Here is a 25,389-nt window from a genome sequence, read left to right as displayed (position 1 = left end):
AAATTTTTTCTGGTATAATTTCTTTAATTATGTTGCAGTTTTTATATTAATTTAACTTTAGTTGTCATGTCTCTGCCATGGTCCATTTCTGTTCCTAACTCAGAGAAGGAGTTGTGTAGCGCTTACCTAGTGCCATGTGTGCTAACTAACGTTACTTTTGGGAAGCTTTAATGTGGCATTACTGTTTTGACACTTCTAAAACTCTCCTTGGCTTTCCATTTGCATTATCTTTTCAGTCTGTGCACTGGGTTCAGCAGTTGGGTGGCTGGGAACAAGGAATTGCTGCGATTTGTTCTTAAGCACAACTAACGGAGCATAACTAACTGAGCAGTCGACTTTTTTAGAAGACCATATTAACTTATGTATCCATTAAACCTTTTTTCATTTCACTGTCATATTTTACACCATAATGCATGGCAGCGTTTATCTGGGGTTACCAGAGTGTGTCAGGGCGACTGGACTGAATCTGTTTTCAGTAACACTGATGGAAACCCAGAGTAGCTTTGTTGTTTGGATCTCTGACCCCTACTTCTAATTACAGAGTTTTAAAATGTACTTGTTCAAAATGGGTCATTCCTGTTGTGTGAGTACAGGGGAGAACACGCTGTCTGGTGCTTCCATCAGTGTAGCCAGAAACAAAACCCAGGACTAACTCCTGAGCAAATTGACAGAATAACTTGTAAAAGTGAAGGGTGCACATTGCTGAGGTACATTTGAAAGCAGGAAAGAATGTGGTTTGTTGTTTTCCAGATAGTAGAAAGGCTTCTGGGCACTAAGGTACCTTCCTTATTTGATCCGTTTAAATTCAGGTATTTGAAAGCTCTATCCATGTGCATTATTCTGAGCTGTCCAGAGAGAACAGGGCAGTTTATGGGGATAGCACTGCATGGAAGAGTCTGCATGAGCCTCCTGCCAAAATACTTCTGTTACTCTTCTGTTGCATCACTTACTAAAACTTCCATTCATCACATTCTTCATTTAACACAACTCTTAAAAACTGCTTTCCCCCCTCTTTTGAACCATGGCCTATAATATTTAATTATTGATTTTTTTTTTTAAATCTGGATTTCAAATATTGGTTTTGATGCTTATTTTCGTTTTGTGTTTTATCTTTTTATTTTGGTTTTTATTCTGTCACTTCTCCATCTCTTATACGTAGCTTATGTCCCTTTTAACATCCCCCCATCAGCCCCCTCCTCCTCCCCCTGCCTCTGCCTCACCCTCTGCTGTTCCCAACGGCCCCCAGTCTCCCAAGCAGCAAAAGGAACCCCTCTCCCATCGCTTCAACGAGTTCATGACCTCCAAACCCAAAATCCACTGCTTCAGGAGCCTAAAGCGCGGGGTAAGTTCTCCTCTGGATACCTCTCTCTCTCTTTTTCTCTTTCCTTTCTTTCTTGCGCTTTTATTGCACGTTCCGTTATGTACAAACTTGTTTTGTTTTGTGAATGAATCTGTTGTGTTTTATCATAACATGCAGACAAATCCAAGGAATCCCAACCCCTAAAGCCATTTGTAGTCAAAAACCCCACAATGAAACCACAAAAAGTACAGTTGCTGATGGAAATTATCCACTTGGGTTTTTTGGGGAGGAGGGATTGTCCGAAGTATGGAAGGAAGAGCTGAACATTAAGTAATTCTCATGTAGAAAGTCATTAATTTAGTAGCCCTGTGTATGTCTGGGGCAGAGCAGGTTTGGAGGAGCACCCTGCAGAGGTTTGCTCTGATCCCTATGCTGTGTGTTTCTGCCTTAATGCGGGGAGTTTTCCCCTCTGACGGGCGGATTCAGCTTGATACACATCACAGGAGGAGAGGAAATTAGGAGGGATTCTAGAAAATAATTCCTCTGATTTGAGTTGGTGCAAATTCAGGCGTTTCCCTGAGAAGACCCGACACCTCTTGCTGTGGCACTGGGAAGGTGACTTCGCGGTGCTCTGTGGCCAAGTACGTGTCTGTGTGCGGTTCTGTGCCAGCAACTTGGCCTCAGCTGGTGCTTCAAGTGCCGCAGTGTTGGCTTGCTTAGTAAGTCTAAGCCTCAAGATAAAACAGGCAAGATGTGAAAGATGAACTGATTCTAGGTGGTAATAAAGTTATTTATTGGGTGCGTGTGCTTTAAACCAGGGTTGCCATGTTGCTGGAGAGTAGGGGGACACTGAATTTAATGTTCCCAGCAGCTCTAAATACTTGAGGTGATGCTTCTCAAGGACTTTATCTTCCCAGAAGCTCGCACGTTGGCACAGTTGTGCTGGCGGAGCGTGGCTTTGGCTCCGAGCTTGATGTCCTTAGAATTATTTCTTCCTGTAAAAACTACAGGGAGAAGACACAAGTGTTTAGTACTTTAAAACATGTTTTTGGGGCAGGCTATAGGCTGTGACAGCAGGGAAGTGGCTACTTGAGAAAGCCCGAATTCTGCTCCAGGGGCTGCACTGACATTTAGGGCTGAGGGCTGGAGTTGTAGAAAAGTAGAGATGACTTCAATGGGAAACTTCAGTGGTTAGTGACAGAGAACTGAGAACAAGTGCTGTAAACAAGATTTTGACTCATCTGGCTACAGACAGTACATTAAAAAACCCTGATGTTTTATACAGAATGGCTTGCACTTCTTTGCTAGGGAATTGCCATTTAATGGGACATTCAGAACCTGAAACATCACAGTTCTGGTGCGTTTCGTTGGGGAAGCGGGAAGTTTCAAAGTTGTCCAAAGGCAGGTTCTGTGAATGTCCCTTTTCTCAGTTGCAGTTTGGCTCAGAGCATCTTTTCTCTGTGGCTTTTAGGGGGGGAAAACAGGCTTTCGATTCCGCTTCTGCAGCAGCAAACCTGGGGACGTGCCAGGCAGCGGCTGCCTCGGTGGCAGGATTTGGCCGTATAAGCAGTTATAACTAATCGCTTTTAATATTTCCTGAAGAAAGACCATTGTTTTGTGTTGACTGAGAAGTCCAAGCAAGTCTCACAAATTCTGTTTACCATATTAGTTTTCAGTGCTTTGTGTGAAAGGTGAACCAGTGACAACAATTTCCGATAGTCTTCTCTGGGATCCCTCAAATTTCTGCTGACGCATTCATTAAAAATGCGCAAGGAAAGTCTATTGCTAAATCTTCATTTAAACCTTTCACTGTGTTCTCTTATATATCGTTTCCTTCCCCTGTTATATCTACTGGGATGTTTGGATGTAAATGCTCTTCCTGCCTGACTCACCCGCAGGGTCAGGGACCAGCGTTCACATCGTCTTTTTTGTCCCAAGGGGCAAATTCAGACCGGTTGGTTCATCTAGAAATAATGAGCCGGAGAGGCTGTGAAGCTTTGGCAGCCTCCTCTGTCCCATTTGAACACTTGTTTTTTAAAAGCCTTTTTTAAAGATTTTTCCTGTATTAAATTTTATAATTAATTTTCTCAGTTCTTTTCCATCCCTCTGTTAAATCTCAAAGTGATGATTTGTGCTCAGGATGAACAGTGATGCTATGAAAACTGGATCTTACCAAAGAACTGAGGAGGATGGAGGGAAACTCTCCTCTATAATCTGCTCTGTACAAAAGTACATGAGTGAAGCAACTTTGGGAAAAGTGGTGCAGGGAGCACCATGTAATGGGTGTTTGGCTTTGGACACTGAAAAATTTCATTAGCTCTAAATATTGTCTCTGCATTGCTGCTTTTGTTCAGAGGCCAAATTCTGCTCCAGCCGGGCACCTTGCAGTGAAGGTGACCACAGGGCATTTTGAGTGTTACTTTAGAGTATTCAACCAAATGTCAAGCCAGGTCCTTCCTGGCTTTGTTGATAAACTCTTAACTCCTACAAAAGCCTGGGTAACAGTTTATTTGAGAGGAAACAGGATCATGCTCCTTTTTTGCATTGGCTTAAGGAAGAAGTGCATGAAAAGGAACTACTTAATGTGAACAAGTCTGGTAGATACCAAGAGCTTAACAGGATAAATAGCAGCAGAAATGCACATTGTAGTTGATCCTTGGAACACAAGTGAGTGAATGGATTCCCATACAATTCCTCCATGAAATCTTTGATATCAGAACGTGTCTGCATAGACCGTATGTTTTAGTGATTTCCTTATAAAGTTTTGGGTTAGCATCTTATGTCGCGTTTGAAAACAGAAATTACGAAACTGAAGTGGAAAAATCACTGCTGACTGTTAAAATGAATTATATAATTAGTAATTATGTCTGCCCAGTCTGGTTTTAATACTTCACCCAAACCAAAAATCCAGTGATTCTTGTTTCCATGGAAGGAAGCAGATGCCTGAACAATTTACAACAGATGCAAGGTTAATGTAGAGGCGCCAATACCCGTATCGGTGATCACTGCCAATATGAAATCCTAGTCTGTTTAAAAAGAAATAAAGTCGGGTGCTGACTCCTGTTAGTGTCCGTGGTTTTCTAATCACACTTCGGTATTTTCCTCAAAGTTTTTCTTCTAACTCCAACAGCAGAAATGTCCATTATAGAGAATACCATAAAACAGATACAGCACTTATCACAGATCAGAGCTAGAAGAGGAGGGGGAGAAAAGTCTCTTTTACACAGTGTTTGAAAGCTGTTTCTAATAACTCTTTAAAAAGACAGAATGAAAGTAGCACAACACTTGAAATCAACTCTGTCTCTTTAGGGAAGTTAAAGCCAGAAGTGAACAAAAAAATGCAGAACCACTTACATAAGTCATAATTTCATTTATGCTTGCTCTGCTTTTTCTAATTCCATTTTGAGGACAAAGAAAACTCGATATTCTGCTAGTTGATATTAATTTTGTCTTCTTTTGTTTTATTGCTATAGCAGCAGTAACATCAGCACCTTTATTTAAAGAGCAAAACTTCTGAACTAACAGCATCCAGGGGTAGAACTTACACCTCTGAATTGCTCCGTGTGGCTTTATATGGATTGGCCTTTCTCTCTTGCCTCGGCGCCTGGGTTGTGATCGAGCAGAGAGGACCCGCGAGCGGGACGTGGATATTACTGCTATTATCCAAGTTCCAGCGTCCAGACGGTTCCATAAGGCACACGAAGCGACTTTTGTGGTTTCCTTTTTAGTGGAAGTTGTTGACTTCATTACAGTGTGATTTGATTTCCATTGCACCGGTTAACGTTTCCCCTTCGCATCCTCTGTAACGCACTGCGCGGCCTCTCCCTTCACCCCCGCGCTGTTGATCGGTGGTTTGTTGTTCTGTGAGCAGAAACATCAAACAAACCACCCCCTCCAACCTGCTCTCTCCATACCCATGGAAATACTCATTATTCTAACGTAAGTGTCTAAATCTGTGCCAAGACCAGGCTTTTTTGGCGGGTGGGGTCGTTAAAGCCGTGGTTTATTGTAGCATGGACAGAGTGATGTTTTCTGACCTTTTGTGTTTAAGCTAGCATTTAAAAATATAACAACTCTGGGTTTTGTGAGAATGCTAAGCTCTAACATTTGCCTAGTTTCTAGGAAGCTTGCACTTAAAGGCTGGTTAAACACCAAGCTGTCTTTTGCTGTAGAAGCAGTAAACACAGCGGTGCCGTGCTCGTCTCCAGTGTAACGGATGTGTGTTTTCTCTTGCTGACTCAGCAGCAGACACAGTCTTTGTATATTCACAAAGAACTCATGAAGAGGACTTTAGGGACACCCACCTGTGCCATTGAGGCTAGGGAATATGTTGTAAGTCCACGCGTATGGTGTGATCAGCCCCATACCGTTGCTACACAGTCGCTAACCCCACTTACAACGCCGGTAGAGTGTGCTGTGGAAATGCGCTTCGTAAAAAACATACAAGGACAATTTGGTGGGAGGCAAGTTGTGTTATGTGCAGGAAAGATCTGCCTGCTAGTTCTGGAAATGCTGAAATTGGCACAACTGAAGTAGCTGGACCTGTGAAACTCAGAGTAAGTACTACAAACAGGTTCCGCACGTTGATTCTAAATTATTTGATGGATGCGGTCTTGAGCATCGTGAGCCAGCCCCTGGTTTCCAGCCGTGCAGCAACACGATTTGCCTCGGCCATGGAGCTCCCTAGAGCTTTCTGAACCTTCCTGAACTACCTGTAACAATGATACTTCATGGAATCATGATACATGACCTCTAAATCTGACACCCAGATAAAGCCGACTATGGGGATATTGTTACCGAACGAGTAAGAAAGAAAATTACCTCCTGGTTGTGATTTATTTCAACTGTGTTTTCTGTAAGTGAGGTTGGTGGCCGTGACTGTCCAATAACACATGGACTTGCTGGCTTTCATGCTCTCTCATGTGTTATTGAAGCTTGTGGCTCTTAGGCTCCTCATATTTTCCCTGCAAGACTAAGCTAGGCTGGGTTAAAATTGACAGCTTGAAACCGATTTGCTCATTTTGAAGAACTGAAGTTTATTTTATCATTTGAGGGAAAAATGCCCTTGTTCTCCCAGCAGCTGTGAGCACGTTTCTAGCTGTGAAAACCCAATAGAATGGGCAACAGTAGTTACTTAGTGTTTAATGCAGATTTATTTCCAGTCTGCTCATATTTGTTTAAAGAAACTGAATCACTGTCCTGTAAAACTATGAACACATTTCAGAAATGGCAAACCGTGAATATGACTTATTTCAGCATTTCGTTGTTTCCAGTCTATGAACTGCTTTATTTGTACTGATTATAACAATCCCTGATGCACTAGTTGGAATTGCTATTAATAGAAGTTCTCTATTTTTGTCATGCTTAACAGCGTAAGAATTTGGCCTACAGTGTCTAGAACGCCTTTCAAATTTGCTGGATTTACAGCAAAAGAATAGTCTTGATGCAGATGTTCCCCGCAGTAGTGTAGTGGCTCTAGAGCGAGTAGCGCTTAGAAACTAGCGCATGTAGCATACATTCCTGCCTTTTATAGAGTGCTTCGTAGGTAAATACTTATTCTGCACCATGAGTCTTGTCTGTATATATGTACAAGGATCTCAATTTGTGCTGATCATGTCTATGCTAAAGTTCACAGGACTGCTAAAGCAATTATGCAAACAAAAGCTGCCTACGCTGAGTTTCTTCAGCAGCTCCTTCTTTCTCCTTCCTGTATGATTATTCTCTCAAATGAATTGGGTTTGTTTGCCTTTTTTTTTTTTAATGGCCTTGTAGCTGAGAGAGCGAATTTCTCCATTGCATTGTGATTATTATCATGTGTTGGCTTCCTAATGGACTGAACTTCAGAGGGAAGTTGCTGTGTTGCTGCTGAATGCATCAGCTCACATGGAGTATTTCCCTGTTTATTTCAAGGCTGTATCTTTTCCTTGGGTGGTTGGCGTGCATTACTGTACAAATTCTGGTAACTAATTATAATTGCTATTTTTGAAAAATGCTGTCCAAAAACATCATAGGTGTGGAGCCACCTTCTTTTTAAATCCAATCCTAAAGAACTGTGCTTTTGCTAAAAATTGAGCGTCTGTTTGAGAGCACCACACCTGAGAGTGTCGATAATAAAATAACGGCGACCTCTTGAATGGAAAGGTGCTGGGAAAGGGCTGACAGATCCCTGCCTGGAGCAACAGGCGTTTCCAGCCTTCTCATTTCAGCTGTCTCTAGCAGAGCACGTGCATTTTTGCACTTACAAGTTTGTTGCGTAGTTTGAGCATTTCACAACTGTCCCCAGGTTGCTGGCAGGTTGCAGGAGGAGCCTGCGTGTAGTTTTGATTCTCCCTTTAATAATCTGGCTGTGTATCTTGCATAGCAGCTGACTCGCGCTCTTTGGCCCAGAGCAGCAAAGCCCTGGAGCACTGTCAGTCTCTGATTGCTTGATCTGCAGCTGTCGTAACGCTTTGCGACACTGGAATTTGGTAATTTTGGTGTTTCCTGGGCAGTTCTGGCACCATCCAGCACTGTTGGGAGCTGCGTGTGCAGGTGATGGAGGGCAGAGGCAAACATGCTGCTGTGTGAGCTCCTTGGGCGTGTATTCTTTTTAGTCTTGCTTTGCCAGAGTAGCTATACAATATTGTTCTGGCTCTGTACCAGGAAATGTGGTAACCTCTGAAGAATTACATCATGTATATCCTTTAAGGAGCTTGAATAAGGTCTTACCATGCTGTCATAGAATCAATTTGGTGTAAAGAGCCTTTTTTTTCTTTATCCTTCTTGATCCTGACCTTGTCTGACTGGATGGCCAGAGTACAGTTGAGACTAGAGTATTTGGTTTTGAATTGTTCAAGAACATTAAATGACTTTGACTGCCAAGAGAGCGCTGTACACAATCCACAGGGATATTTCAGGCATGTTGTCCTTTGGACATAAGCCTGAGAGCTGAGAAATCACTGGAGATCCATGTTTACCGCATCTGGTCACTCGATTTTGGGTTGGTGTTACCCCTTCTCTTAAGCCCTCGCATAGAGGGGCTGATGCTCATGGCCACGTTTCAGCACGAAGTATCAAAGATTTAAAGTGACTTGTATACCTTTGCAAATCCTGAGGCTTTTTTCCACTTCAGAGATGTTACTGTCATGAGAAGAACCACTGTTGGTGTAGGTGCTGTACATAAGGCTATCCAGGGCAGATTTTTCCACCTGCAGTGCTAAGTGACACGTGCAGAGGTCCAACACTCCATTCCTGTTTCTGGCGAGGAGACGGCAGCTGATGGATAACGCTGGCCCATCTTGTGAACTTTTGCACAGATCTGTTAGTGTGACCCATTTTGCCTTCCAACAGCAAGGGGATTATGTGTCATTTTATAGTAACATCAGCCTGAAAACGTTCCTCTTCTACTGATGCACTGTTGTTTTTTTCTCTTTCTCCCCCCCCACCCCATATCTCTCCAATTTTTACATGAAGCTTTCTCTCAAGCTGGTAAGCACATTTACGGCATGCCTGTCCTGTGTTTTAATCACCATTTTCTGTGTGTTTTAATGTGCACTGTGCCACATCTGACATGACACTGAAATTAACTGTTAAATTTGTTTCTTCTTTGTGTTTGCTTTTTTTTTTTTGGATATTTATTAGATAACTCTGAATACGCAGGTCTGGAGTCTAATAGAGGTGATCGGAATTCAGTCTTTCTAATAAGCTGCTAAAAAAATTAACTCTAATATTTAGTTTAGTTTTCACTTTTATAATCTAGGGCTATGAAAATGTAGAAAAACAGTATTAAGTAATTCTGCTACTGTACAAATATACATTAAAACATTAAAGGAAAATAAAATCAAGGTCTCTTCTTGCTGGACCTTTACCAGAGAGAAATGCAAGTCTTTTGTATAACATAGCTGCAGAGTTTGCTTTCCATGTCCAGGTATTACTGGAAATCTGCACCATTATCACCTACATTTTACAGCCCTATGTAGTCCTTCAGAATAACTAATAATGATATTAAAGTTCTTTAAACCGTAACCAACAAGGTTAACTCGGTCTGATTCAAATTTGCAAATGGAGAGATACATAGGAATCCTAAATTCTCTCTTGGATGCAGCTGGGAAGGTTTCTTGAACTACGGTAAGCTGAATGTTACTGAGTTGGAATGGGAAGGGGTGAACAGATTTGGGAAAGCAAATGATGTGCTGAACTTCATACATGTGGTACCATATTGGCTGAGATGCTCCACACCTCGATGTGTTCCCGACAGCTCGTCTGTGTTCCTTTGCCCTTTGTGAGCTCATCACAAGGAGGATTCGAGTGGTTTGCTGACCCACTTCGTCCCAGCAGCACAAATGATTAATTGCTGTTTCAGGAGCTTCAGAGGATTCGCAGCAGTGTCTTAACCACATTAGCTTGAAAGCTTTTCTTGTTCCTCACCGGTCGGTGCCTTTAAGTGCTCTGTCCCCCCTTGGGTACATCATTGTGTACCTGTTCTGTTCATAGCAACTTATTAGAAATGTGTGTGCCACCAAAGCCACCTGGTGTGGCTCTGCCAATGACTTGCTTGGGCTCCACCAGCAATATTGCTTCTCACCAGAGACCTGCGGTGGGCCTGAGGATGATGGGGATCTCTACCTTACCTGCAAACCTTGTTCTTTGGGCTGGTAGTCCAAGGTATTTATACCAGGGAGTTCCATTTGCTGTTATCCTGGTCGCTTTCCTCCCTGTGCAAGAGCCAAAACTGGGGCTGATCAACCTCGTGCTCCTCCCCATTTGTAGCGTCAGCCCAGAAACTGATCCTAACACAGCCTCTTTTGTTCATAGTCCTTTGTTTTGGGACAACAGTTCACAACTTGCATCCTGAATCCCAGTATCTGTGTGCAAGGAACTCTACTGAGCACTGGCTCTGCTGGCCCTATGATAGATAGCACATCAAAAATAGCACAGATTTTCCCCCCCACCTCACTGTTGGAGCATTTTTGGAAAACGTAGGGAATATTCATACTTGAGAGATAGCCCAGGTGGGTTTTTTTTGCTTGAGAGCATGAGACGTGCCCAGCATGTGCAAAAATTGCTCCTTGATTCTTCCTTTTGGAGGAGCAACTGTAGCGTCTGTTACGATGAGAAGCGATTGAGCATGGAATAACGTCTGAGTGAGATCACCTCCTTGTCTTGGGCACGCTTCTCTATGCAACGCTGGTGCTTTGGTCTGAAGCATTGTGAACAGAAATACTGAATGTAGCCCAGCCCAGAGCTTTTGCGTGGAGCTGTAGTGAAGAATCAAAAAGAAAAAGCTTTTCAAAATTCATTTGACTACAGTTACCTCATTCTACCAATGTACAACTTGGGGATGTTTTCAACCATCTCCATCTCTTCTGGTTTGAGCTGAGAATAATATGTTAAAATAGCTTTTCTGGTAACTGCTGGTTTATTTACAAAGCTACATCCAGATGCTTTGCCTTAAAGAGATGTGTATAGCTTTAGTGTGTAGATCATCCATACAATATATTGAATCATTCTCACATCTAATGTGATGTGGGAGTTACTACCAAGCTAAATACTGTTATCATTAAAGAGTGCATTAAAATAGATCTCTTCCATACCGTGCACAACAACTAACGTTAGCACTGCTAGGACTTTGTGTGCTTTGAGTTTCAAAATGAGCGTGACTTACTTAGTTGTTTCCTTTATTTGTCTTAAATTTGCTTTCTCATTGTCTCATGAAATGGAATGTTAGTTACACAGATGATCAAGGCTTAACTGGACACATATGCTGCCTTTTACTGAAAATCAGTATGGCAGCAGTTTCATTAGGTTTGCTTGGTATCATTCCCCCTTAGGAATGAGATGTGGAATAAGCAGAGACCAAAACAAGAAAAGCTTTTACAAATTCAAGATCATGTACAAGAACCTCATTCCTTTATGGTGCAACTAATTAGTATTGATGTTTGTGCACTATAACCCACCCGAACTGTCCCCCTCGCCTTCTTGCAAGACAAAAATAGGTTGTACTTTAAAGAAAACAATATGGATGTATTTTATGTGTCATCTATCTGCTATATTAAATTGAGGGAATCAAGAACAGGGATAACAGTTTGAAGGCAGAGAAGGGCTTTGCAAGCAGTCACACAAAGGTAACCACTGGGGTTCAAATTGATTCTATGGCTTGAATATAACTCTTGGGTTTTACGTTAGTAAATGTGAGAGAGGAACAACTGAGAGACTTTGAGATGGAATGTGGATCCTGGAAAGTATGCAGCACGATTTTTGAATTGCAGAACCCCAGAGGAGGTGCTTCTATTGCCTTAGAGTGTTCAGGAGAGCCCTGACATAAATTACCTGTATGAGACCAACTCAGACTATACAGAACAAGCCAGGAATTAGCGTATGACACAGGAGTAAGGGCAACTTTTATGGGGATGCTGTCTGGAGCAGAGTAGGCAAGGCAGGAAAGATCAGTATAAGAATGAACACTGTTAAATAGAATTCAGTTATAACTATGGATAAAAATAGATTGTTGACTTTGCCATTGAATTCTGGCATTCTTTAGCTCATCTCCCATTAGGTCTTTGGTATGGAAGCAGGACGTGGTCCTGGGATTATTTCTAGGGCATCCAGATTGCTAGCAGTTAACTCTCAGTATGAATGAGAGCAATGCTTCAGACCATTGATTCCGCACAGTTTTTTGCGATATTCTCAAAACGCAGTCCTGAAGGATTCTTTCAGGCTCTGATTTTTCATCTCTTTTTCTTCCCTCCCTTTGTGTGCAGGGAGCAGGGCCAGAAGACTTCAGCAACCTCCCACCTGAGCAACGAAGAAAGAAACTTCAGCAAAAAGTGGATGAACTGAACAAAGACATTCAGAAGGAGATGGATCAAAGGTACGTTAACCTCCAATGAAAAATGAAACAGTCGCATATAGAAGATCCCAAGGTAACTCAGTGTTAAAATCAGATGTGAAATTGGAACAGAATGAAGGTATTTTAAAGATAGGATATGGTTGAGGAAGTATCACCAGCGGTTAAATAAGAGTTAAAAAAATAGCGATAATCATGACTCATATGTTTTCAATATTGTCCTTTAGGGCTTGAACCACAGAGCAGTCCCACTTCCTTGCCACCCACACTTTCTCCTGTTTTGTAGACACACAAGGCAGAGGCAGGCACAGCATTGCAATTGTCAAGAGTTTGGTGGGAAACTCTAAAATATAAAGAGTGTTAACTTGAGTCGTGGGACTCGCATTAACCTTTTTCTCCCAAGTAATGCCTAGAGAAAAGCTGAATAGCTGTGCCAGTAATACAGGAAATTAGCTCTTAAATCCACCCTCTCTAAGCTCTGAAATGTTCATCGTCATGCAGATAATATTTTTCTGTAAGTTCAGCCTCATCTTGCCTCAGATCAAAGGCAGCACGTTGCTGTCAGGGAGAGCTGCGCAGGCTTTCCCGAGGGACCTCAGGAAGGCATGTACTGCATTTATCTTGGCCTTACAGCACCGCATTTATCATAGTAGGCCTTAAAATTAACAATTCTGAAACCCTGGACGTTTGGCATCTGGGTTGATACAAAACACAGCCCCCAGAAAGAGTCTAGTGAAAATCCTGGATAGCTCAACAGGATGGAGGGTCACGTTATTTGGCCTCAGGTCCATCTGTCGCCGCGCTGGGACAAATGCAAACCATCTGGATTTAGTTTCATTTTAAACAGTGTGAAATATCTTACGAAGTATTTGGGTTGCAAAAGACAAACTGCAACAGGCAGGGTGAGAATTTCTGGTCAGTGCTCCATTTTTATTATTTATATGTCCATGTCCAACTCTTTGTCCCAGTTTCTCAAGTGGATTTCGGCCCATGATGGAGAATTATGATGCAACTGTTTGTCTGCGCCCCAAAAACTGATGATACTCATCTAGAAAGTTGAAGCTGCCATTCATTGCAGTAGTTTGCACAGTAAATTCTCTTCTGGCAAGTGATTTTACTGTTATTTTCTTAATTGCTGGTTCTATAGAGGGCAAAAAACCCTGTCTGGCTGTTCTGTTACCTTTGTAGGGCTTGAACCACAGAGTAAAGAAGAGGCAGATTATTATCCTTTCATTTGCCATCATTTAGGGAAGGGCATTTCTCCCAAGCCACACTGACACTTCCACGTTTTCTTTTTCTTCTGTCTCCCAGAGATGCCTTAACGAAAATGAAAGATGTTTATATCAAGAACCCGCAGATGGGAGATGCAGCGAGTGTGGACCACAGATTAGCAGAACTTGGACAGAACATTGAAAAGTTACGATTAGAAGTTCAGAAGTTTGAGGTATGGGAAGAGACATTTCACTAAAAAGTATCTCAGCATATGCTCGGTTCTAAGCAGATGCTTCACTGCTCTTCCAGATGTATTGAAGCATTTTCTTACTATTAATAAGTATGGGTACTTAAGCATTTGCATTAATTGAGATCTTTGAGCCTATTTGTGTAACATAAGTATTCACCATCTCTTGTCACTGTCAGGCAACGATCCTGCTGTTTAAGTTGCCACAGAAAACAAATTGTGAGAGAAAATGCAGTGCTCTCTGGCCTGCCCAGAGGGTCCTGCTGCTTATTGTGTTAAATAATTTGAAGCATCATGTTACAGATGTCTGTGGAAAATCAGAGGAAGATAAATGTAAAGCATCCTTGCCTAACAGCAAGACCGAAGCCATCAGATGAAATACATATTAAGGAACAGTCTGCCATTAATGGGAAGCTTCTTAGAGATAGAAAGTCTCAAGAGCATAAGGAGTGCTTCGAATATATGAAGCCAGTATAATTACACCAGAAGGAGTGTAGGGCTGAGGAAAGGCTTCACTCTCTAAATTATGCTGTGTACATAAATAGATACAGCCTGTTTCTTGCAGTTGTTTGCTTTACTGTCCGTTATTTATCCATTTGAAAATCACTGGGTCTTTTTTTCCTCCCTGGCGTTAGTCCTCTTGCATTCAGCAGTCACTGAGGTTGCTGTGTTTCTGGTGTTACTGAGGTTACTACAAGCTGCCACACATCTTTTCATTTATTGTGACTGTAGCATCATCTCCCATGTTTTTTCTCCATGTTTTCAGCACCCAGTGTCAAAAAATAATCAAATTTCAGTGTTTGCTTTTTGGCAAGAGCGATAGACTTAAAATACGCCTAAAACACACAATCTATTCTGTCTAACAACTGCAACCCAAAGGAAAATTTAAAAATGCTTACACACTGGTTTTAATTCCCTACTCTGAATCTCAAATATGACACAGCAGAGTAAAAGCAGCTTTTGTCCCCTTGCAAGGCGGGCGGGAGGGCTGTGTGACGCTGCGTTCCCTTGCAGGGCTGGCTGGCGGAGGTGGAGGGCCGGCTGCCCCCGCGGAACGAGCAGGCGCGGCGGCAGAGCGGGCTGTACGAGGCCCAGAACACCTCGGCCGTCAACAGCTGCGCGCAGGACCGGGAGAGGTACAGTATCTGTGCAGGCTGGCACCGGCGCCTGCTTTCCTCAGCTCATTCATTGGGAAAACCGGAGCTGTGCAGTGTTCAGAAACTTGTTCCTTAACCAAATGCAGGCACTCTGTGGAGCGCCTTGTTTTAGTGTGTAGAATATCCCAACTTTGAGCCACTTTTCTGATGATGATAAGGGCAATGAAGCTGGTGAGGGGTTGGGGCACAAGTGTGATGGGAGCGGCTGAGGGACCTGGGGGGTTCAGCTGGAGAACAGGAGCTGAGGGGAGACCTTCTGATCTCTGAACTGCCTGAAAGGAGCTTGGAGCATGGAGAGGGTTGTTCTCTTCTCCCGAGTAACAAGTGATAGGACAAGAGGAAATGGCCTCAAGTTGCACCAGGGGGATTGATCTTGGGAACAATTTGTTCTCGGAAAAGGTTGTTGGGCATTGGAACAGGCTGCCCAGGGCAGTGGTGGAGTCACCATCACTGGAGGGATTTAAAAGACGTTTAGATGAGGTTCTTGGGGACATGGTTTAGTGCTAGAGTTTGGTTAGGTTATGGTTGGACTCAATCCTGAGGGTCTCTTCCAACTGAAATGATTCTATGATGAAATGTTTAGTAGTCCCTACACTCACCGCTGGGAAGGTGAGTGAGGTAGGTGCGTTTTTACAGCTTTTGATGGGGAAAATGACTGGTCTCGCCCATTGTTTTGTGATGGCTGCCAGTGGTAACAACCAGTTCTGAGCACACTGGAATTGCTGAGCTGTGGCAGCTGCGGTTGCTCACCTTGCCCTAATGTCTGGTAACCGAGTTGTTCTCTTGGCTCCTGAGGCTGGTTGCTATAGTTGCTGTGTATTTTCCTCTCTTGAGCAGCCCAGATGGCAGTTACACAGAAGAGCAGAGTCAGGAGACTGAGATGAAAGTACCCGCCACGGATTTTGATGATGAATTTGACGATGAAGAACCACTACCCACCATAGGAACATGTAAAGCGCTCTATACATTTGAAGGTATCACTCAACCTTTACTCTCATTTTTCTTACTGTTTTGTTTAATTCACAGGACAAGTGGGAAACCTTCATTTAACCCCTGCAGAGCTTAAATAGACAAAAAGAGAGCAAGTGAGGCCCTGGTGTGATTCTGTGTTATGGAGGAGCACTAAGACAGTGATTTGTCTCCCATTACTCAGGGACTCTGCAAGAAAAAGAACCAAAACTCTGATGTCAGGATCACATTCAGCTTGTTCTTTGTGCACACACTGTCTGCAGAATCGCCTGCTCATGTTCTTGCTGATATTGATGCAATGGAGGTTGTGTCAGCACATTGTCCAAATGTGCCCAGTGCACACTCCCCTGCATCTGTGCTTCCCATTCTGCAGGACGGCCTAAACCCCGTGTTACTGTGTCTTGCAGGTCAGAATGAAGGAACAATTTCCGTAGCAGAAGGAGAAATGCTGTATGTAATAGAAGAAGACAAAGGCGATGGGTGGACACGAATCCGAAGGAATGAAGATGAGGAGGGCTATGTCCCTACGTCATATGTTGAAGTCTATTTGGACAAAAATGCCAAAGGTGCTATGACTTATATTTAATACTATTATTATTGTTTGCTTTCACAGAGATATTCAACCCCGAAACTGCTCTGTGTTGCAGATAGAGCCTTTTGAAAGTCTGTACAATGCCACAAGGTGCATTATTTCGTACATGGACTAATATGGCTTGCTGTACTGCAAAATGTGCTTGTTTTTGTTGATCAGAGAAGGGTAGTGTGGTAGACTGTAAACCTGGAGGGGAAATGCAGCCTTCCCTAGACAGTGCTTGTCCAAGCGTCACTGCCATTGTACACCCGGCTCAGTGCAGGAAACACAAACCCATTTGGAATAACATGGGCTCTCAGACATCCAGGTGGCATCTCAGACACATTCACCAATCAGCTGTTCATCCCAGTGGAATGTTATGTAGGAAACACTTAGACTGTGATTTTGTGTCTCTGATGGCTTTTCAGAGCCTAATGTGTTCTGTGGAGCTTTCGGCTTGAAATTTGGTTGTCATTTGGTTAGTGTGTTTGGAAGGGGAAGGAGAGATCTTGCCAAAACCTGTCTATGCAACACTCTGTGGTCCTTGATAAATCACTAAAACTTTTAGATCCTCTGTTCTTTCCCACCTTGATACATTTCAGATGTTATTTGCTGTTGCAGGTGACCATAACTTATGGTTTAATCTTTGGTCACACAAGATCAAGGGAGGCATTCAGAGCTCAGACTCTGCAATCTTCTGGTGTTGCTTTTAACTCCTCACCAACAGGTGTGTTGTGTAAGCAGTGGTGCTGCAGGGGAATCCTGGATAGAGTATCTGCTCTTAGAGCTCTGTGAACACCTGAAAGATTTTAGTCCTGTTTTAAATCAGGATATGTTTGAAGTCCATTGTTAAATAATTGATGTGGGTTTTTTCAGTCACTTAATCTTTCAGATTATTGTTGTTTCCTAGACTTTAGAGTTCTTGGTGTGAAACAAGTTGCCTCATCCAATTTAAAAGAAAACTGAACTCCTGTCATTGGGATTTAGGGACAGTAGGAGGAGAGGGAGGACTGTGTGTAAACAAGCACTACAACTTGATCAGTCTCAGATTCAGCATCACACAGCGCAGTGCCTTGTCTGCTGCAGATGAACATCCAAGATCTTGTTTCATTTTGCCATAATAGGGTAGTTTTGTGTTGGCAAACACAGAGTCAGTTAAAATGCAGGAGTGCGAAAACCCCAGCCCCTCTGTCAGCTGTTATTCACCACTGAAAGAGGAATTTGCCTTGTACGTTCTCCTCACTTCATGTTCAGAACACGGCAGAAAGCCCAGGATGGGAGATTCTGTCTCTTATCCCTGAGTTCTCTCCCGTGGAGATCGACTTGCTTTGCGTGTGGCAATAGTTGAAAGCAATGTGATTATTCTGCTGGAAAATGTGGTGTTCAGCGGTATAGGCTGCTTGAAATGGCCGAGATAGTCTGGCATCTAAATCTGTCTTAAGCAGCAGGTGCGGCTCTGCTGCCCTGGATACGCAGCATGGTTCACGTCTGTGGGATGTTACGGCAAATCGCATATTTACGAGCAGAGCAGTGGGTTGGGTGGGAGATGAAGCAAAACACATGAGAAACCCCGATGGTCCTGCTAACTGAACTCGAAGTTTGCCTTTAATTTACCCCCCTGGAGAGAATGTCACAGGTGTATTGCAATAACCAGCCAAAAAATCGTATTAGGGTGTTAATGGTATTATGTTAGTTGTAGGATGATGCTCAATGATGGTGAAGATGCAGTCTGAGCTGGGAGTGAAGGCTGATAAAGCAGCAACAAAATCAAATGTATCTGTGAATGTCTAATCTAAAGGAACCATAATATTCACCTATTTTATTTCTCAACTCTTTAGTTAAAAAGAAAATCTACAAGAGAACTTTCCATAAACTGTCCCAGAAGCAGTATAAAGATTTAGGGGAAGTGCTGCTGTGTTGAAAAGACAAACCTTGCTGCAAGCTGCAAATATCTCATTTGATTTTTAATATATTAGTAGAAGTGGCTTTGGCTCAAGTATCTAAAATGGAAACGATGACTATCGTGAGAATGACACTGAGTGCTAAAGCATTTACAAACTTTGGTAGCTCTTTCCTGGTTTTGGAAAGCAGCTTGAGCATCTCGAGGTTTGTTTTGCGTGATGGGCGGGAGGATTCGCAGCAGCTCTGAGCACACCCGCGGCTCTTGGGGCCTGCGGAACCGATTCTGGCGCAGACCTAGGTTGTGTCTGTGCCGGGAGCCGGAGGTGGCTCTGCCTGCTGAAAGCAGCTGGGAAACGCTTTCTGAAAAGCCACTGCTGAGCTTTTCCAGTCAGGGCTTTGCTGTCGAACCCAAGGTGAGCAGGACAGGTAAGTCGTGTGCTGCAGCCCACCAGGTCTGCACACCCTGCGCGAGGGCTGCTGGTGAGCTTTCCAGCGGTCCCTCCACTCAGAGCCTGTTAGCAAACCCTAGCACCAAAAAGAACAGTAACATCTGTCTTGTTTTGCCCTTTTTATTTTCCAGATATGTACAAATCACTTCAGAAAATCTGAGTAGGTTTGCATAGGCCTGTTCATCTTTTATTCTACTGATTTGCTGCTACGGTTGTTTTAAGAGCTCTGTTTCAGAAGGTTTTCTTTAGAAGAGGTGAATGCACGTGTCGTTTCTCCAGCAATGACAGACTGGGTTAGGTACCGTGTGCTCAGCTGCTGTGTGAGTTCACCTTGAAATTTAAATGTGCGTCGCTACCCATGAAAGTACTGACCTGACTGTACGAGTTTAGTTATAAACATTGTTATTGTCCTTCCCAATATAAATGAGAGCCAACACAGTTTGAATTTGGTTGTAAACAGCGTTATTGTCCTTTATAAATGAGCCAACACAATTCGTTCTCTTTGCTATTATAATTACTAAAAGACATGCAGACTAAAAATTGGATCTATGGGATGTAAACGGATGTTTTGAGGCTTACACCAACCTCTGATTTTTAGGGATGAGGAAAAAACTCCTCTATGCATACCGGGGTGCAGCTTCTTGCAGGGCTGTTCTGCACCCATCAGGTACCAGGTGCTGACAACTGTCCAATACGAGAACTAGTTGGGTCATTTTGCTCCAGACTGACCATTCTGTGTCCTTGAACATGGTACCTCATCATCTTCTTGGCAACAAAACCGTGTCTCACTGAGGATGTTGCGAAATAGTGCGATACACAAAAGAACTTGCGTGAAATAACAACCAGTTTTATATGAATTCTCCATTGCAGCCAACAAAAAGTCCCCCAGACAGATGGGCTGTTTGGGTGCACGCGAGGAATAGAGGAATAGAGGCTGTTTTGTGAACTTAAATTTCCTGAAAAACAATTTAGGAGCCATGGCCTGATTAGCATTTCAGCTCCTCTGCTGCCTTGGGTCTGTTCCTCCTCACCCCCATTATATAAATAAATCCCTATAGACAGCTCTGATTTCAGCCTCGCAGCTCTGCTGTTTGTTTGCTGTAACCGTTATGCAGAGCTTTGACTTATATAAATAAATAGGCAAAAGTTAACCATGCTGATGCACTTTTTATCTAGGATATATCTGATTATTTAATGCTTGCCAAATTATTTAGGGAACAGTAATTATAAACTGGACTGTGGCTTTTTTAAGATCCTTTGTTAAATACTTGCCTGTAGTTCTCCCAGTATAAAAAAATATTGTATATAACATAACTTAAAAACTAAAGTGACTTGAATTTGAATTGTTTTTATCCTTTTATATATGTGTAAGTATAAATGGGTGTATAGGCTGTTCTCCTTAACCTAGTTGGTGTTTTGGTGGCTCTTCAGTCCCTCTTACGTTGATAAGTGGTTTTGGTGACTCAGCTGCCTGTATCTGGTTGGACTTGCGTAGAAACTTGTGGTTTGTGTTAAGATTTGTTAATTCTGGCCAGTGTGGTTGTTCTGTTTCTGTTCTTATTTTTTTAAAGAATCATCATCTGTCAGGAATCTTGTTATAGCTTGATGTACCATGGTGTCTTCTAATAAACATTATATTTTCTCATTCCTGTGAGCTTTTTTAATGGCATTTTATTTACGTTTCACTTTACTAATGGAAAGCAAGTTGGCCCAGAGCTGCTTTTCACCTGCTTCCCACACTGAGTTATAACTGCAATTCCTTTTCGGGAAAAATATTTTGTAGTGGCTCTGTGAAAGCTCTTTGGTGCTGTTTTTTATGGAAGCGGGTGCAAGGGAGGTCGGAAGGTTCTTCCCCTGCCCTCTCGAACACGAGGGAAGTTTGGACTCCTCCTGCATTCCCTGGACATGGTGTCTTTGGCCAAACCACACTTCTGGATTGCAGCTTCGCTTGGCCATGGAGAAAACTCACCCTTGGCCAGGGGGCCCAGGGCCGTCCTAGGCTGGGCTTAGGGGCTGAGACTGTGTCCGCTCACCTGCTTCTTTCTCAACTTCCCTTAAGAACGAGGTGTCTTTGCAGCCTGGCGTGTAAGGCACAGCTAGTCAGGGCTTGTCTGGAACGTTCTTGGTGTTTTAGCTTCTTGTTGTTGTTCTTTGGTGTCGTTAACGGTCTCCGGAGCTGTCACTTGAGCAGATAAGAGTTCTTTGCAGACTGAGCATTAAAAAGCTGTTTGCTTTCTCTGTTGGACTCAGGGCTGGCAGGGTCTGCCGTCCTGGTGATGCTGGTCCCAGCGACGCTCATTGCTGGCAGGGCTGAGGGGCAATGGTGACACTGAGTGTCCCCTCTTGACCTGGCAGGCGCTTGGACGCCGCGGTTCCTTTAACCTTCGGCAGGCAGTGCCGCTCTGAAGGGATCCTGCGTTCCCCAGCCTCTTTCTAACCCAGTCTCTTTCTTTTTTTGTCTTTCTTATGTTTTAGATTCCTAAAGGTGTTTGCGCTGGTGCAAGAACCTCGGGGCGAGCTTGTCACAGAAGGAGAAACAAAATGGTCTGTTTACCCTGCAGGCAGTTAACACACGCCCACGGAAAGCCAGACTCCCAGTTGTCTGGAGTTCCCACTTGAAAAATTCAGGCCTAAATTCCATCCCCGTCCCGTTCAGACGCTTGCTCTGTTCCATGGCATGCTACTTGTGGCTCGAATTAACTTATCGGCCTCTCCCACCCTTCACCACCTTGGCAAAGCCCCTCTGGAAAACATAACCAACACTTTTCCCCCACCCGATTCCTCCCAACACCCATCAAAGAACTGCTGGCTGCCCTTTGCAGAGGACAACCAGAGAGTCCCACGCATGTCCCGGTCTGTCTGCTGTCCCCCCTTGTCCCTCGGTCCATCTGAATGTGTGCCCTGGTCCCTCAGCATGTCACACGGTGCCTTTAGCGTGGATCCTGCGGGTTGTCTCCCCCAAGAGCGGGAGGGAGCCGGTTGGTGTGGGAGCTGCTCCTGGGAGCAGCGTCACAGCAGCTGGACTGGGCTCTGAATTTGCAGATATTCAATTTGATCCATTATTCAATATCATGCTTTCCCCAAAAGGTCGCTAATACTTGTCAGCCTTTATTTTTGTTTTTAAATCTAGGCTGATGCTCATGCCAAGTATTAAACCCCTCTGACCTTGCTGTTTCCTGAAAGCCTTGAAGCTCACGTATGTACGCTTGTTTTCCTTCTTGTTCTGTCTGCCCCCTCCCCTTTATCCCCCATTCCTCTCTCCCTCCTCTTCCTCACGCACACACAGACACACACAGACACTGGCATTTCGGTTTGAAGCCCCATTTTGCTGGTCGCCACGATCTCCGTTTTGCTCTGGTTTCGGTCTGCATGCTCGCCCTGCTGCCTTGCCTGTGCCCACCTTCCCCGAGCCACCTCGTCCTGTGGCTCGCAGTTGTTAATCTCTTTGGAGTTCTCTTTTGTTGGTTTGGTTTTTGGTTTTGTTTCACCATTTCAGACTTGCCTTCTCCTTTTGCATGACCTCTGTGCGTTCTCATCAGTCCATGTTTGAATAACAGGAGTTTTTTAGAAAAATAAAAGGAAAAAAAAAAGAAACTGCACTCCATTTCGTTCTCCCATCTTGTGGACTGAACCTCGACCCAGCAGCCAGACAGGAATTGTGACTTATTCCTCAGCCATCCTGTTCTCACGTGGTTTTATTTGAAGCAGAAGTAGCACGATAAGTGATGCTGCACCTTATATCTCCACATATCTCACGATCCGGACCTCAGCTGCCTAGGAAAAGGTCAATTGCTTTTGAAACTTGTAAATTCTAACTCTTGGCTTCCCCTGAATCTTCACTGTTGCTGGGATTTCACAGTCATCTTGTCCACGTTTGAGCCCCGTAAGAGTCGGTTGCTACTGAATAGCTCTTGAGGGCCTAATTTACTCATAGATCCCCACATTTGGGCAAATCTACTTCTTTTAGGGAATTTTAGCATCTTTTGTAAAAATGCCCAGAATTTGAGGAAATTTCCATGGACACCAGGACAGGCAGTGACCCTGAAACGAAACCTCTGTGTGTCTGGTTTAGCTGCCTGTGGTGTTCTGCGCAGGGTCAGCACATGGAAACGTGTCCAGGAACCCAGTTCTCCCCATGGTTGGGGTTTTCCTCACTCATCCGCATTCTGGATAAAGTAATTTTTGAGTTGGCTTACACCTTGTGTTCATAACTGTCCTTTTCTCTCCATTCGAGACACCAACTTTTACTTTTCACAGTGTGGTCCCTCAGTCCTACAGTTTGTACTGTAGCTCTCGTATTATGGTGCTTAATTAATACCTGCGAGCATCGGCCAGCAGAGGCTGCGGTTTCTAATCTCGTAGCTCAGGATGAGCCGCGGGCGATACCAGCGCTGGGGCTGCTCAGCCGCAGCGTTAGCGGCGTCCAAAGGGTCATAATCGATTAAATCACCGTCCTTATCATTGCTGCTACTGGTGTCACTTAACTGTTGAGATCCATGAGCCTCCCATAGCAGAATGTGATCCCCACGGTGGCACCTGGGGCTTCGTACTTTGGCCAATATCCCTCTACCAGGGGATCAAAGTGGTTGAGCAGTTAATGGGTGTGCAAAAATACCTTGGAAATATTTTTGGCTGCAGTATTTTTCTTCTCGTGTCCAATGCACTGTTGAATCAGCAGCTAGGAGGATTCATTTTCACCTCTTGTTGTGCCATCTATGTAAAAAATTAGATTAAAAGTTTGCTTTTATATATTTAATCTAGGTGGACAGTATATTATTGTCAGCCTCTGTGAAACATTGGAACAGTTGCAATGTCTGTGTTGCTAACTAGCGCTTTAGGAGGAGCATTAGCTTTAGCTGACTGAGTTTTCTTCGGAAGTTTTATCAAAAGATAAGGAGTTTTTATAAACTTGGCAACTAGTTCCCAAAAGTCTCAGCTCTTAAAACTTACTGCAAGATTAAAATAGCGACAGTCGTGTCTTGTAGCCTAGGCATCTTTGTTCCGCTGCCTCTATTCAGGGTAACGAATGAGTAATTTTTGTAGCATTTACCTTTTGCAAAATCTGAAGGACTAAATATGTGACTGGTTTATAAAAACTCTGCTTGAATTTACTAATCTCGCCCAGAAGTGTGGACTGTACATCCTACAAACCTCATTACCCCAGCAAAAATCTCTAATGCCCTTTCTTAACACCTGTAAATAGAGAAGAAACATATTTACTGATACTGAAAGTTGTGTTTAATGCTGAGTATTTTTCAGAAGCTCATTTAGTTTGATGCATATTGTTCTTTGGTTTCCTGCCTGAAGAGTCAAAAGACCTAAAAGAAGCCAAATTCTATTTTAACATGATGATGTCGAGCACTTTTTTTATTTGTATATGTGTGTGTATGTGTGTTTGAGCACTGATCTCTGGAGTTTTGGTGGCATCTCAGTGTTGTGATTTCATTGCCAATGTAAATGGTTCTGGTGTTCCCCGTTCATTTCTGGAGACAGAATTCAACCAAATAAAGTGCTTCCATTTGAAAGCGAATATTGACCTTGTAACAATGAAAGGAAGAGTCATCCACGTATTTAAATAAACACTTAATTCCAGAAATACAGTTTCAGTGGCCCCTTTCCATCATCCAGAGAAGACAAATGGTTTTGTCGCTTCCCAATAAAAAGGGTTTTGCCTCCAGCTGTAAAATTCACAGCAAATAAGCAGAAACAGCCTGTTCAGGTGGGTGCTGTGTCTGCTGACACATGGGAACATTTTTACTGATGGCACTAATTTATTTTATTTCATACGTGGATTTTCAGGTATTTAAAGTATTAATTTGGCTCTGTCTGTACCCTTGAGAGTCTGTCCTGCAGGGCTGCTTCCCATCAGGTCACTTTGAGACGCAATTTTATCAAACTGCAACTTTTCCAGCCGGCACTGAAGAGCGACCGAAGTGGTTGAGATTTCGTTCTTAATTTGTTCATCTGAGGAGAAAGGAGAACGTGCCGATGGAGCCATTGGTGCACTCGGGAAGGCCGGCTGGTTCTTCTTCCCGCTTCGGTAGGAGCTGGGAGCTTGGGGAAGGTATTTCCCCTAATGGAGTTGTACTTGGTGTTGGAACAGGCAGAACAGGGCAGCGGTGCTGTCACCATCCCTGCAGGGCTCTGAAAGTCTGGTAGGTGAGGTTCTCAGGGCCGTGGGTTGGTGACGGTGTTGGGTTCGCACTTGGACCCGATCCTGAGGGTCTCTTCCAACCGAAGTGACTCTGTGGTTAACACGCACTGTGGGAGTCAGAGAAAAGCGCGGCTGCTGTTGGATTTCAAATAAATTAGAGATGCAGAACTGAGCTTTGAGCGTTTTAACAGACAGAGGGTAACAACAAGTACAACTCGGGCTTTGCCAGAGCTGTTTGTCTAGACACTGAATAATCCCCTCCCTCGGGGAGGGCGTTTGTCCGTGTCTCCTGGATGGTTTCGCACTGTTCTGCAGTTGCTGAGGTGACGGCGTTTGTTTGCGAGATGCAAGTTTTGATGGTTGGCTTCAAGTTGCTAAAGAACAAGCTGTGCATTCTTGTTAACCCAACTCCAGCTCCATCTCTTCAGATATTTCAGGCTGCAGCTTGTGCAGCGTCACTCGCTGGCTCCTGAGGCCTCGGGAGCGAAGCTGCTCTTGTGTTACCCGGGAAGTGGATTATGTTGTATGAGGGACAAAACCTTTGGCCACACAACAGCCTGATAGAAAACTCGTCTGGAAACCCAGAACAGCTCAATGAAACTT

At 43.6% G+C, this 25,389-nt stretch overlaps 1 protein-coding gene across 14 annotated transcripts in view; it reads left to right on the top strand.

Annotated features, from left to right (window-relative positions):
* FNBP1 (formin binding protein 1) overlaps nucleotides 1–24,228 on the top strand; it is an 82,654-nt gene extending 58,426 nt beyond the window's left edge. The window contains exons 10-17 of one of the 14 annotated variants that reach the window (XM_065854005.2): nucleotides 1,160–1,342; nucleotides 8,753–8,767; nucleotides 12,040–12,149; nucleotides 13,437–13,569; nucleotides 14,599–14,720; nucleotides 15,576–15,715; nucleotides 16,118–16,276; nucleotides 21,108–24,228. In XM_065854005.2, coding sequence (XP_065710077.1) covers nucleotides 1,160–1,342; nucleotides 8,753–8,767; nucleotides 12,040–12,149; nucleotides 13,437–13,569; nucleotides 14,599–14,720; nucleotides 15,576–15,715; nucleotides 16,118–16,276; nucleotides 21,108–21,115 — 870 coding nt within the window. In that variant the 3' untranslated portion in view covers nucleotides 21,116–24,228. Of the gene's footprint in view, nucleotides 1–1,159; nucleotides 1,343–8,752; nucleotides 8,768–12,039; nucleotides 12,150–13,436; nucleotides 13,570–14,598; nucleotides 14,721–15,575; nucleotides 15,716–16,117; nucleotides 20,278–21,107 lie in introns of those variants that run through there. The other 13 variants (XM_065854010.2, XM_065854008.2, XM_065854003.2 and 10 more) reach the window with 13 other exon arrangements.
* The last annotated feature ends 1,161 nt before the right edge of the window (nucleotides 24,229–25,389 follow it).

Source organism: Patagioenas fasciata, chromosome 20 (assembly GCF_037038585.1).
Source record: "Patagioenas fasciata isolate bPatFas1 chromosome 20, bPatFas1.hap1, whole genome shotgun sequence".
NCBI classification, from domain to species: Eukaryota; Metazoa; Chordata; class Aves; order Columbiformes; family Columbidae; genus Patagioenas; species Patagioenas fasciata.
The sequence above is the reverse complement of the archived record's forward strand: the minus strand, read 5'-3'. Positions and strand labels throughout refer to the sequence as shown.